Here is a 15,134-nt window from a genome sequence, read left to right as displayed (position 1 = left end):
CCCTACACCCAGTGTAGAGCTTGAACTCACAACCCCCAAGATCAGGAGCCAGCCAGGTGCCCCAAGCCTTGCACCCTTTTAAATTCTGATAAAACCATCTGCATTTTCTTCTATTTGTGTCATAATTTATTTTTACTAAAACCAGGAGTATATTGCATATGGAAGTGGATTTCTAAATTGTGTGCTAATTGACAAAAAATGAAATTTAGTGGGTCTGGGATAAAGCCCGTTCCCTGCATTTTTTTAATAAGGGAAATGCTGATATTTAAGATATGTAAATAATTTCAATGTTGAATTTGGGGTAACAATTCTTCCCCTAAGTGATCCTTCTAGAATTGCAAATCATACTTTCTAGAGAAGTAAACACAATGAAGCTGCACAATTAAACAGAAACTCAGGGTTCATGACTGGGTCACAATTAAAAAAAATTATTAACCACTATCCATGTTTCTAGAATTAATAGCATCAATAAAACAAAATCTTAGGTGTTATAAGGGTAGTTTGAGAAATCATAATATCTGATACATGCATACAAATGTGTATGTATATACATATACATGTACTTTAATGACTTACAAAGTACTTTTGAATGCTTCTTTCTTGGTGATGTGCGGTGGGGTAGAAAGGAAATGCCCTAGCTTCAACCTAAGTCTTATTTTTTTTAAGATTTTATTTATTTATTTGACAGACAGAGATCACAAGCAGGCAGAGAGGCAGGCAGAGAGAGAGAGGGAGCAGGGTAGAAGCAGGCTCCCCGCTGAGCAGAGAGCCCGATGTGGGACTCGATCCCAGGACTCTGGGATCATGACCTGAACCGAAGGCAGCGGCTTAACCCACTGAGCCACCCAGGGGCCCCTTTAACCTAACTCTTACTTTCCTCTTTAACTTATACAAGCTGAGCAAATCAACTGAATTGGTTAAGACAAGTCTGCCGGAAAACCCTTGGGAGAGAATTCATCCTAGGGCAAATGTTAGGCACCTAAAACCATAGTCATTCTTGGAGAATATTTTGGGAGGAAGGTTTCAATTCAGAATACACAGCATTATGGCTTGCACAAGTTTGTCTCCTAGCCCGTATCTCAGTGAATTCATGGTTGAATCCAGTGAGGAAAAGATGAGAGTTTCGGTGGGCGGGGGAGACTATTTTCTTAAGAATTCTTTAAGACTCTGAGATTTAAGCAGGACTGGGATGATATGCATCTGGATAAGTATAATATAAAAGCTGAAGGAGGAACATTTTCCATTTATCTGTAGGTTCATATTTGGCCTAGAAAGGACTCCAGAGCAAGCAGCAGCAACCCAGGCACCTTAGCTGCAGGTGGAGGGGACAGGGCATGGAAGGAGCAGGACCCAGGAGAAGAGGCAACTCTGTGAAGCAGATATGACAGTATCCAAGGGAAGAGAATAGCAGAGCAGAAAGAGAATGTGGCACTCACCTGGAATCTCACAGGAATTATTTGTGAGTGTAAGTGAAACCTCCATTTGGGTTCTATCCCCTGTATTTGAAGGGTATCTATAGGGATTGGCGGTCCTGCATGCACAGGTGGGGGGAAACCAGGCAGCTCTAGGATCTTCATTTCATTTGGCTCCACAGCTGCCTTATAAGTCAAGCATTATTCCTCTTTAAATGGGAAAAGAATGACTGTTAAATAGAGGTACCTGGTTTGTTCTTCTGCCTGAGATTTAAAAGAAACGTGAGATTGGGGCAACTGGGTGTCTCAGTCTGTTAAGCCTCTGGCTCTTGATCTCAGTGTTGTGCAAGCCCTCAATGGGCTCCATGCTGGACATGGAGGCTACTTAAGAACAAACATGGGATTTACTTTTCTTTTAAAGTTCTGACAAGAATTTATTAAGTGCCACATTGCCTTTATAAGCTGAATGACAATTTTAAGTTTTTCCCATTATATTTTTTTCAACAAAAGTAAAATATGTTTGTCTTGAAAGAAGTTCCGATGAAGCAAAAATGAAAAACAAACCAAGACCCCTATTACCGCACAGATAGCCACTGTTAAGCCATTTAAGATATACTTTGTTTTTCTTTGCATATTAATATATAAATATACATTCTTTTTACAAAATGGGATACAACATATACTTTTCAAAAATTTCACTTCACAATATATAATGTACATCTTTTCATGCAAATGGATGAGACTCATGATTGAAAAAGGGAAACTTGCAGCTTGCGGGTGGGGAAAACCCAATTTTATGCCAGTTACAAGCGAAACACCTAGAATAAAGCCACGCGAAAAGTTATAATTGAGATGGGGAAAGGTATATGAGAAAATGCAACGTTCAGGTGGCAATACTTATATCAGGCAAAACAATTAAAGGCCGAACACATTAAATAGGATAAGGGCGGTTCCGTCTCGCCTTCCAATGCATAACCATCAATTTGTTGCGCACTCTTTTCATTTCTTCCATCTCCTCTGCTACCTTTATCATCTCCTCATTGCTTAAATTTCTGCCGTGTATGTCCCCTCTAAATTGCGGGCGAGAGCGAGCCAGCCTCTCTTTAAAGCTTCCTTCTTCTAGCTTATGTTTTCCCACTCCACAAGGAGGCTGCTCCATGGGAGGGCGCTCCTCAAAAAGGTCCCTTCTAGAAAGGCGCTCCTGAGGAGGGCGCTCCTCGGACACGAGCATCTCGGGAAGGAGCTCGGGAAGGAGCTCCTCGGGAAAGAACTCCTCCTCCGAGGACTGCTCCTCGGAAGATGGTTCCTCTGGAGACTGCTTTTCGGGAGAGTGGTCCACTGGAGGCTGCTCCTCATCCGTCTTGGGTGCGCTCTGTGGCTGTTCTTCATTTTCTTTGCAGGATTTTTCCATGTTCAGGATGGTCTTTAAATACAGTTAGTTATTCATAGGAGACAAGCAAGGCAGAGTCGAGTCAACACACTTGGTAGCTGAATCAAAACTCCAGCCCCGCGTTCCCAAACCTGCCTTCTCCCGTGTCGGGGCGCAGGTTCCTCAACCTACGCTCGAGGGGCTCTCCGGCGCTAGGGACACCCGCGGTGTCCCACCCCTCACAGCGTCCCTCGCCCCTCCTTCCTAAAAGCCCACCATTTTCCCAGCAGGCCTTGCCACAGGCCTCTCCTGCAGTGGCAGGGGCGGGGCGGGACGGTGGTGCTACCGACTCTGTTCCCATCGGCGTCCTCCCACGCACCCCATCCCGCGCCACTGCCCACCTTGGCGCCGACCCGGACCTCTCCTGGTGGTTTGCTCTAGGCGTCCTCTCCTCGAGGCGCTCCGCTGTGACCTGCAGAATTGCAGACCTGCAGACAGACGCAAGACAGGGTAGGGGGCGGGGAGTGGGGAGAAGGGAAAGACTGACTGACACACGCGTCCCTTTCCTGGGCACCAGCCGCCGCCCCCACGCCAGCCCCCTCTGCCTCCCCTCCCCCACGCCCCACCTCAAGCTTCGTCCTCTTTGCCCTACCACCCTGCTCCCTGCAGTGCTCGTCGTTTCTTTTCGGGCGGCAAGTGGAAGAGAAGGATTACTTAGAAACTCTAAGTGTCTGTGTTCCCTAGGGCCCCCCCCCCACTCATTTCCCCACCTCACCCCAAGACCACCATTTTCTGCACCAAAATGTGGGCGCAGGGGAGCGGGGCTGGGTCTAGGGAAAGGCCTGGTACTCTCTGCCATCCCGATCCCAGAGGTTATTGGGCAGCACCGACACTCATACCGATTTAAGAAGACCAGGGGGACTTACTTCCTTCTGCTCTTCCCCTCGACCGAAGGGCAGGAGGCAGACGGTGTGTGGACAGGCAAAAAGGACCAGGAGAACGGGACTTGGGCAGACATAGGCTCCTGGTCACGTGAGGGCCGCACGTCACCGCTGAGCTCGGATCCCCAGTTACCACTTTGACCGAGGGCGGCCGTGCTGCAGCCGGACAGTATTTCCTAACGCGCAACACATCAGCCATCGTCACTCACCCTCTTTGTTTATATTTGCCTTGTCCTGGTTACCAGAGACGGTCAGCATCCAGTTTTTGAGTTACTGCCCATTCTTCTCTGCTGCTTACCCTGGTATCACCTCTCTCCCTATTCTCCCGTTTTCAGCCGACAAGGCCCATTATTTCCGCTACAGTCCAGATCCTCCACTGAAATTTTGACTGTTTTTCCTTAATGAATCAATGCCATATGTCAGCTTTCCCAGCTTTAGTCCACATCCCTAACTCCATCATGGCCGTTTAGGCTCTATCAACATGGTTTACATCTCTTGTCACTTTTATGGAAGATAAGATTTCAATTTTCCATGACTGAAGGATTTTTTGGAGCCCCCAAACCTGTATTACAAATAGAGGCTCCAGTCTAAATTAGTAATCATTCAGTTCTAGAACTCTAGAAAGAGTTGTTTGTAAAGTATGTAAATTAAAAACATGAATACTTTGATTTTCACAAATCAAAATACAGATTTGTCTAAGTGCAAATAGTCTAAAAATGTATTTATTATCTGTAATGGGAGCATTTGTGGTGGACAGTGTGGCATTATTATATATGTATATATAGGTATACGATTTTTAAAAATTTTTAAGGAAACACACCACACATGGGGCTTGAACTTGACCCCAAGATCAAGAGTCACATGCTCCACTGACTGAGCTAGCAAGGCAACCCTATATATACTATTATGTGTGTGTGTGTGTGTGCATGTATGTGTAAAGAGAATTTTCTGGGATTCTAAATCTTTAACCAGCCACCTCTTGGTGTTGCTGGTCAAGAAACTATATATTAATTCATTAAATCAGCAAATATCTGGGTCCTGGGACTGCAGTACCCAAAAGATTCAGCATAGAAGATATTCATATCTAACTATCCAGTAATTCTGTTGACCACACACTGAGTAGTAGGATTAAAATCTTATTAACATACTCAGTTGTCGTTACAATTATGTATATTTGGATCTAATGGTGTTTTATGATCTTCAACCTCATGCCTGCATTTTATCTACTCAGATCAGCCTGGATGCTACTTTCTCATGCAGATGCCCTTTCTTCCAGAGAGCAAACTATACCTCTCCTCTCTGTATTTTATACTTTCAGAATTGGCGTCTATCAAATCTGTGAAGTTCCTGGGATCATTTTTTTTTTTTTGCAAACCCAGGCTGTCTAGTAAGTTTCCAAACAAGTTCATATGGAAATTTTCCTATTTTTGGAGCTTTTTAACACTTTTCCCCAACATCTAATTTACTATGTGTTGAGATAGGAAGATAAATATTCACTTTTGTATCTTTTCCATGCCTGTTTTACTTTTAAATTTTTCAGGGATATGTATCTTTTAAAATCCAAGTTTCACAATGCCTTCTTTACTCTTTTCGTGAAAGGTTGGCTTCATTGTTTGTATGGTTTCTTTCCAAGAGGACCCCCATTTTATTCATTTCTTCACTTCTACCCTTTTTTCCCCTTACATCCTGTGATGTGAAATTTCATACAGTTTTAATCATTCAGAGTAGTTTTTTCTTTTATTGAGCTGATACCTGCCTCCTAGTAGTTTACATGCAATGGTGTTGGTTAGGCCCTCTGGAGTGATAAAAATCAAGAATGAAGTAACAAGAGTGCCTTTTACCCTTGAGAGCCTGACACTGCCAGAGTTAATGTTCTTTTCCCTTCCCATCTGTGATGCACACTGGGCAATCTACTTGAACTTTCTGTGACTCAACTTTCTCATCTGCAAAATTAGAGACATAATAGTACCTATCTCATGGGTTTGGGAAAATGAGGAAATAAGTCTGTATATGTAAAGGACTTGGAAAGTTATGTAGCCCATAGAGAGCACTCTGTAAGCATTAATTGTACTAATAGAAATAGTAATAAAAATAAAAATAATAATAATAATAGTATGACCTCATGCTAATACTGCTATGAATTATTGTTTATTTTTATTTTAAAAATTTTAAAATTATTTTTGTTTAAATTAACATTAATTGAGCACTTGTGCCAGATGCACAAGAGCACTTGTGCTAAGCATTTGCAATATGCTATCTCGTTTAAAAGCAATCATGGGGCGCCTGGGTGGCTCAGTGGATTAAGCCGCTGCCTTCGGCTCAGGTCATGATCTCAGGGTCCTGGGATCAAGCCCCGCATCGGGCTCTCTGCTTGTCAGGGAGCCTGCTTCCTCCTCTCTCTCTGCCTGCCTCTCTGCCTACTTGTGATCTCTCTCTCTGTCAAATAAATAAATAAAATCTTTTAAAAAAAAGCAATCATATTCTTTTTTATAAAAAACTTTATTTTTTCAGTGTTCCAAGATTCATTGTTTATGCTTCATATCCAGTGCTCCATGCAATATGTGCCCTCCTTAATATCCACCACGAGGCTCACCCAAACCCCCACCCCCTGCCCCTCCAAAACCCTCAGTTTAAAAACAATTATAATCTCACCAAGACTTATTTTTTATTTAGCCTTAACCTCCCCAGTTATTTCAGTTCTTTCTGATATGATATACTTTTTCAAAGTCTCTCACCATCCTACATGCTCCTGAATTTGTAAATGCCTCTGAAAATACTGCGTGTTTTGCCTAGTGTAGAATGGAGTGATCTTATCACACCTTCATTCTAGAATAGCCACAATACATCTGTAGATGCATAGTAGATTTTGTGGGCGCCATATCACACAGTTACATCCACTTTAATTGTAATCACCTGACACCCCAAATCTGTTTTCACACATCCCTGTTAATACACTTACATAAATTGTTTTAATTTTTAAAATTTATTTCCAGTTTAGTTAACATACAGTGTTAAATTACTTTCAGGTGTACAACAGAGTGATTCAACAATTCTATGTATTACTTGGTGCTCATCAAGATAAATGTACTCTTAATCTCCTTCATCTATTTCACCCATCCCCCCAAACCCTCCCCTCTCGTAACCATTCGTTTGTTCTCTATAGTTAAGAGTGTGTTTTTTGGTATATCTCTTTTTTTTTTTACTTTTGTTTATTTGTTTCATAAATTCTGCATGTGAATGAAATCATATAGTATTTGTCTTTCTTTGACTGGCTTATTTCACTTAGCATAATACTCTCTAGCTCCATCCATGTTATTGCATATGGCAAGATTTCATTCTTTTTCGTGGCCGAGTAATATTCCATTGTGTATATATACGACATCTTCTTTATCCATTCTTCTATTGATGGACACTTGGGCTGCTTCCATAGTTCGGCTATTGTGAATAATGCTGCAAGAAAACATAAGGGTGCAGGATGCCTGGGTGGCTCAGTCAGTTAAGTGTCTGCCTTCAGAGTCCTGGGGTCAAGTCCCACATTAGGCTCCAGGCTCAGCAAGGAGCCTGATCTCTCTGTGCTTGCCACTCCACCTGCTTGTGCTGTCTCTTTCTCTCTGACAAATAAATAAAATAAATAAAACATTAAAAAAATAAGGGTGCATATATATAAATAATTGTAATTTTATTTTTTAAAAAAGATTTTATTTATTTATTTGACAGAGAGAGACACAGCAAGAGAGGGAACACAAGCAGGGGGAGTGGGAGAGGGAGAAGCAAGCTTCCTGCCGAGCAGAGAGCCCAATTCGGGATTTGATTCCAGAACCCTCGGATCATGACCTGAGCCAAAGGCAGACATTTAATGACTGAGCCACCCAGGCGCCCCAATCATTTTAATTTTAACCCAAGTATAGAAACTTCTGTTTTTTCTGGGCTAAATGTTGTATTGTTAGGTTCACTCCCTTAGTCTTTGAATCCAAATTCTATCATTCAGTACATTAGCTACAAAATATTAACTTAAACCATGCCATTAGTACTAAATAGGATGATAAATTCAGCAAGCTCAGGAAAGATCTAGGGGAGATCTCAGCAAAGAGCTCTAAATACAAATGAAAAAATTCCTTTCCCCTGTGGAGTTTGGCAGCCAGGGGTGTGCCCTGCCAGGCCAGTTCCCCTCCTTTCATCTCTCAGTGTGACCTTGTAGGATGGGATTGCTTTCTAGTGCTGCTGAGAGTAGGAGACACAGTTGCCCCTGAAAGCTCCCAAACTAATATAAATTAACCCTTGTTGAGAACTTGGTAAACATAGGGATCAGACAAGGGGGGTATAAAGAACCAGAACCAGGAATGGAAAGAAGAATGAAGACATTTGTGTTGGCTCTAAGTCTCTGCCTGACAGTAACTGATTCGGGGTTCCCTTGAGAGAAAGGGCTCTCAAGAGGAAATAAGGTGAAGGTGGTTCTGCCATGGTGACAACCATCTGTTACAAAGGAATGTGGTCTGCTACTTGTTTGTGGTTGTGGAGGGTGCTATGAAATAACCCTTCTTATGGATTTGATTCAATACTTACTGCTGACATAGGATCCTGTAAGGACATGCTGCTTGGCTCACAATGGCTAGGGAGGCTTTAAGTCTAAGAAATGCCATTTTAAAGGTGAGATAATGAAGGCTCTGGGAGGTTACAAACTGCTCTGATGGAAACACAGATGATGGTAGCCGAGATGGGATTGAAATACTGGCGGTATGATGTAAGAGATGGAACCTTTAACCGCCTTGTTAAACTGCTCCTGGGCAGTGGGCTCCGGGCCTGTTTACATGCATCCAGGGTGGACTGTACAGGCCCTTTCAGGCAGCAGGAGCTGAAGGGATCCAAAGGCAGGCAGGGCAGTGCTGCAGGCAAGGGGGAGGGCACTCAGCCCCTGGCAGCTGCTGCCATGGCAACAGTCTCCAGGGCCCTGGTCTTTCTCTGTGGAATCTGAGGAAGCCAAGGGTGAGCTCCTGGTTTAGGGATTCCTGATCTCTGGTGAGGCTGCACCTCATGGCAGAAACAGAGCCCGCCCCATCTGAGCCTCTCTAGAGCACAGATTCCATGGAGGTCTGGTTTCACTTTGCAGGGCCTGTCTGCCTGGAGTCCAGGAGGAATGCCCTCTCCAGCTCAGAGGTTCCCCCTGCTGCTGCAGCCTCTGCATTCTTTCCTAATGACACCCATGGCAGCATTTTGGTCTCAAGACTAGCTGCTGTGGATTGCAGCAGGCCCTGTCCAGCCTGTAGCTCTCAGGCTCTCCCCCACTTTCGCCCCAGGGGAAATAACCAAGTGGGAAATGCGGTGACAAGAGCCTTCTCTTTTCTGCTTCTGGCCTCATCCTGACTAGGGCTACACACACACACACACACACACAGAGTCACAAACACACTCTCTCTCTCACACTTTCTCTCTCCCTCCCCCTTCCTTCCTTATGCCCAGAGAAACAAGGAAGGGGCTCTGAGGAAAGGTGGGGTAGCAACTCAGGCTGCTGGGGAACATTCAGGGACTGGGAGGGCAGGTCGAACCTGGGCCAGAAAGAGACAGTACCAGGCTCTGGGCTGGGCAGGACTCAGGCTGTCACTTACTTGCTGCAGGGCTCTGGAGGCCCAGGAGGCTTCTATCCCTCTTCAGGCCTCTGTTCCTGTCCTCCTTCTTCTCCCTAAAAGGCAGGGCAAGGGGTTGTGGTAGAACAATGAACAAGGTCCCTTCCAGCTCCAGGCTGCCTGCCATGGTGAGGAGGGCTTCTCTGAGGAACACCGTTTGGTCTGAGGGGGACCTCTCTAGACTCTGGCTGCTGCTGCTGCTTTTCCCAGAATCTAGACAAGGTCAGAGCACAGAACTTGTGCTATGCTGGCCTTCCCTGCTGGACTCCAACATACACACTCATAGCCTAACTCTTGGCCTCAGACACCCTCAGAAGGGTCCAGGACAACTCCAGTCTGAGGTCTGGATGACAGAGGTTGGGGCAGAGGCAGGGTAGGCTACATAATTTGTGAGGCCCTTTGTAAAATGATAATGCAAAGCCCCTTGTTCAAAGAGCAAGGGAGGAAGTACCTTTAAAGGGACTAAAATATAAAGCTTGTCTTTCTTCTGTGGTCTCCCTTTTGACTTCTCATTTTTTTTAGATATACTTCATTTTTTAGAACAGTTATAGATTCACAGAGAAATTGAGAAAATATAGAGAATTCAAATATATTCCACACCCAGGAGAAGCTTACATTAATATGGCATATTTGTTATAACTAATGAACCAATATTAACATATTGTCATTAGTTGAAATTTATACTTTATTAAAATTTCCTTTGTTTTTTTACCTAATGCCCCTTTTCTACTCCTGGGCCCTATCCAGAATGCTGTGTTTCTTTTAGTTGTCATATCTCCTTAGGCTCCCCTTCACTATGACAGTTTCTCATTCTTCCTCTGATTTTGATGATGTTTACAATATCTAATGGGATTTGGCTGGTGTTTTTCTCTTGATTAGACTGGGATTATGGGTTTTGGGGAGGAACATCACAGAGATAAAGTCCCATTTCATCACATCATACCCAGGCTGCATGCTATCAGTAGGATTTATGACCATGGATGTTGACCTTGACATGGTGCTTTTTATTTATTATGTAAAATTTTCTATTATTAGCATGAATTCTATAGTTCATTGTTGTATTCTTTAATGCTGGTTTTAAATGCAAACACAAGAGCATGTGACTCATATGCAGAATCACCAGAATTGCACAATTCATCTTTTGTAGCTTGTACATGCACTTGTACTTACTTCTTACCAGAATAATGGAAATGCTGCACAGAAATAAACTTTTTTCTTTTCTTGATATGTGTACATATGCACATTCTACAAAAGGACGAAAGGTGAGAAACTGTGAGGTGGTCTCTCTTTCCTTCTTTTGAAGTTTCTTTTTAATTTAAGTAATCTCTACGCCCAACGTGGGGCTTGAACTCACAACCCCCAGATCAAGAGCCACAGGCTCTTCTGACTTAGCCAACCAGGTGCCCCTCCCTTTCCTTTTCGTAGTCAGTATAAGTGGTTGGCAAATACAAGGAAGTTACACATGTCAGAAAGGATGTGACTGAGTTTCTTGGTCATTTGTGTTTCTTAGAATGCATTCTGTGTTGGAAGTAAGTTCTGAATAGAACCAAAAGGGTAGCCTCTCCTGCCAGTTAACAGTCATAGAAGTAACATGCTCACCATTTCCTTGCGCAAATACATCATGTAGTGTCTTTGTATGGTTTTGGTAACAGGATAATAGTGGTCTCATAGAATGAGTGGGGAAGTATTCTATTTTTTGGAAAAGTTTGTGAAGCATTAGCCCTCATTCATCTTTATGTGTTTGGTAGAATTCACCAGTGAAGCCATCTGGAACTAGATTTTTCCATCTCAGTAGCTTTTTGTTTACTAATCCATTCTCTTATTATAGGTGTGTTCATATTTGCTATTTCATCTGGAGTCAGTCTTGATAGTTTTTGCCTTTCTTGGAATTTGTCCATGTCATCTAAATTACCTAATGTACTGGCACACAGTTATTCATAGTATTCCTTCCTAATCCTTTTTTTAAAGATTTATTTATTTATTTATTTGACAGACAAAGATCACAAGTAGGCAGAGAGACAGGCAGAGAGAGAGGCAGAGAGAGAAGAGGGAGCAGGCTCCGATGCGGGGCCCGATCCCAGGACCCTGGGATCATGACCTGAGCCGAAGGCTGAGGCTTTAACCCACTGAGCCACCCAGGTGCCCCCCTAATCCTTTTATTTCTGTAAAGTCAGTAGTTATGTCCTCTCTTTCATTTCTGACTCTAGTAATTTGAGTTTTCTTTCTTTTTCTTTTCCTGGGTCATCAACCTGTCTTTTTAGAAGATTTTATTTATTTATTTATTTATTTGACACACAAAGAAAGAGCTCAAGCAGGGAGAGCAGCAGAGAGAGAGGAAGAAGCAGGCTCCCCAGCCCAATGTGGATCCCAGGACCATGGGATCATGACCTGAGCCAAAGGCAGAGGTTTTAACCCACTGAGCCACCCAGGCGCCCCCTTAGTATTATTTCTAATCTTTCAAGTTTATTGTGGTTTGTTTTATTGCCTAACATATGGTCTCTTCTGGAATATGTTGTTCCACATGCACTTGAGAAGAATATATATCCTCTTGCTGGTGGGTGAAGTATTCTATAGATGTCAGTTAGGTCTAGTTGGTTTATAATGTTCAAGACTTCTGTTTTCTTCCTTTTTTTTAAGTAATCTCTACAACCAATGTGGCTTAAACTCATGACCCTGAGATCAAGAGTCTTATGTTCTACCAACTGAGCCAACTAGGTGCCCCAAACCTATTTTCTTGTTGATCTTCTGCCTTTACTGTTCTATCCATTATTAAAAGTTGAAAGTCTCTAACTGTTATCATTGAATTGTCTATTTCTCCCTTCATTTTTGTCAATTTTTCTTCATGTATTTTGATAGTCTCTGTTAGGTGCATATAAATTTATGACTGTTATATCTTCCTAATGGATTGACCCTTTTATTATTAAATGTCTCTCTTTATCTCTATAAAAATTTTTATCTCTATTAAAAAAAGGTCTAAAGTCTATTTTGTCTGATTATCACTATAGCCATTCCATTTTCTTGTGGTTGCTGTGTGTGTATCATTTTTATCCTTTTACTCTCAATCTATTTGTATTTTTGAATCTAAAATGTGTCTCCTATAAAGAGCATATTATTAGGTTTTGTTTCTTTATATCCACTCTGACAACCCTGACTTTTTTTGAATAGCTTAATCCAGTCATACTTTATTATCACTTAAAGAGTTGAATTTAGATCTGCCATTTTACTTTTTGTTATCTATATGTCATATATCTTTTTGTCCCTTTATTCCTCTTTTGCATTAAGTGAGTGCTTTCTAATGTTGCATTTTAGTTTTATTAATGGGTTTTTTTGCTATATATTTTAGTTATGTCCTTAGTGTTTGCTCTAGTTACTTACCATATATGTATTAGCTTATCAGTTTCAGCTTCAGAGTCATACTAATTTAATTCTAGTGATATCCAGAAATATTATTCCTATGTAACTCTATTCTACTGATTTTATTGTTATATATTATTATATATAATATACCTATACCACTTGCAAACTCAACAATACACTGTTATAATTATTACATTGTGTAATTTTACATATTTTAAAGGCTCAGAGGGAAGAAAATAAAGCATGTATATGTTTCTAACTTTTGCTATGTTAATCTTTTTTTGGGCAAAGATTTTATTTATTTATTTGACAGAGAGAGAGCAGAAGCAGGGGGAGCAGCAGAGGCAGAGGGAAAAGCAGGCCTCCTGCAGAGCAGGGAACCCAACACTAGGCTCCATCCCAGGACCCTGGGATCATGACCTGAGACAAAGGCAGAATCTTAACCAACTGAGCCACCCAAGCACCCCTGTTATGTTGATCTTCTTATATATAGTTTCTGGATCTCTTCACTTGGCTCCTTGGGATTCAAGTTACCATTGGGAGTCATTTTCTTAGCTAATATAGCACTTTGTAGTATGTAACATTTCTCTGAGGCTTTGTACATTTTTCTTCGGCATTTTCCTCTCTGTTGTTCAGATGGTTTAATCTCTATCACTCTGTCCTTGATTCACTAATTAGTCTTCCAGTTCAAACATACTGTTGAATTTTTCATGCCAGTTATTGTACTTTTCAACTCCTGAATTTCCATTTGTTCTTTTAAAATTTGTTTTAATTTTAAAATTATTTTTAAGATTTTATTTATTTATTTATTTGAGAGAAAGAATGTGCATGAACAGTGGGGAGGTACGGGGGGAGAGGGAAAAGCAGGCTCCCCACTGAGCAGGGAGCCTGACACCAGGGCTTGATCCCAAGACCCCAAGACCATGACCCAAGCTGAAGGCAGTTGCCCAAATGACTGAGCCTCCGAGGTGCCCCATTTGTTCTTTTTTTAAAAATAATTTATCTCTCTTTTTTTAAGATTTTATTTGTTTATTTGATAGGAAGAGAGAGAGACCGAGAGAGCGAGCACAATCAAGGGGAGCAGCAGGCAGAGGGAGAGGGAGATGCAGGGCTCCATCCCAGGACCCTAATAAGATCAGGGCCTGAGCCGAAGGCAGACACCCAACCATATGAGCTACCCTAAAAATAATTTCTTTATTGATATTCTGTATTTGATTTCACATTGTCATCATATCTTCCTTTCTTCTTCAATCATGGTTTCCTTTAATTCTGGAATCACATTTATAGTGGCTACTTTAAAGTCTTTTTTAATCTCGTGTCTGGTCACTCTTTTTTTTTTTTAGATTTTTTTTTATTTATTTATTTGACAGAGAGAGATCACAAGTAGACAGAGAGGCAGGCAGAGAGAGAGGGAAGCAGGCTCCCTGCTGAGCAGAGAGCCCGATGCGGGACTCGATCCCAGGACCCCGAGATCATGACCTGAGCCGAAGGCAGCGGCTTAACCCACTGAGCCACCCAGGTGCCCCTCGTGTCTGGTCACTCTTATAGGCAGTTTGTGTTGCCTGCTTTTTTTCCTGATATATGGGGCATACTTTCCTGTTTCTTTGCACATCTCATAGTATTTTGTTGGAGACTGGACATTTTAGATAATGTATTTTAGTAACTCTGGGTATTGGTTCCTCCCCACCAAGGGCTTGTTTTTGTTATTTTTCTGTTTGTTTAGTGACTAGCTGGATTATTTTAGATAACTTAGATTATTTTAGATACTTCAGCTGGTCTCTGAACAAATAATGTCTGTTCCACACACAGTGTGAAGCCCCTAGCTTATTCCTCAGTGGGCTCAGCTTTAGGTATGCCCACAACCACCCTGGGATGACAACGTTTTGGCAGGGCTCTCTAAGTCTATTTGCCTGACCACACGTGCCTGTTAAACACCACTAATTGTGTGCTGATTGCCCTATTGTTTTCAACAACGCCCTGAGGCATAAATTGTTCTACAGACTGAGATTAGTTCTGCTGCCAGGTCTTCTCTTAGCTCTGTCTGTCAGATTTTCTCTGGTGAATGAGCTGACCTACAGTTTAGTCTCTATCTCCAAAGAATCTACCAATGTCCTCTCAATTGCTTTTCACCATGTGTGGTGTTATCTGGCACTACTTCTGACACCAAAGGCATTATGTTTTTCCACACCAACCAGTTCTCTGATTCTCCAACACCAGCTGGCTTTCCTACAATTCAATCCAATTCTGGCACTAACTCACTAGTTAGTACAGACCTTATAGGTTAAGGGCTCAGTTTTGCAAGACTGCCCCCACTTCAGACACTTGCCACAAATGGGGTGCCCGGGCTACCCATGCTTCTGCCCAGCCAACTACAAATTTGTAAGTTCCCATGACCCCCTCTTCAGTTTTAGTACTTTACTAGAACAACTCACAG

At 42.1% G+C, this 15,134-nt stretch overlaps 1 protein-coding gene across 1 annotated transcript; it reads right to left on the bottom strand.

Moving 5' to 3' along the window:
• Window positions 1-1,825: 1,825 nt before the first annotated feature.
• On the bottom strand, window positions 1,826-3,823 carry TCEAL1 (transcription elongation factor A like 1). The gene is made up of 3 exons (XM_045994571.1): window positions 3,708-3,823; window positions 3,183-3,269; window positions 1,826-2,835 (listed from the first exon to the last, which is right to left on the bottom strand). The coding sequence occupies exon 3, from the start codon at window positions 2,821-2,823 to the stop codon at window positions 2,344-2,346; it is 480 nt and encodes a 159-aa protein (XP_045850527.1). The 5' UTR covers window positions 2,824-2,835; window positions 3,183-3,269; window positions 3,708-3,823; the 3' UTR covers window positions 1,826-2,343.
• Window positions 3,824-15,134: the final 11,311 nt, after the last annotated feature.

This window comes from Meles meles, chromosome X, assembly GCF_922984935.1.
Source record: "Meles meles chromosome X, mMelMel3.1 paternal haplotype, whole genome shotgun sequence".
Taxonomy (NCBI): Eukaryota; Metazoa; Chordata; class Mammalia; order Carnivora; family Mustelidae; genus Meles; species Meles meles.
The sequence above is the reverse complement of the archived record's forward strand: the minus strand, read 5'-3'. Positions and strand labels throughout refer to the sequence as shown.

What these genes read in the sequence shown, in the direction of transcription:
- TCEAL1 (XM_045994571.1), bottom strand. Translation starts at nt 2,823, where the DNA reads ATGGAAAAATCCTGCAAAGAAAATGAAGAACAGCCACAGAGCGCACCC.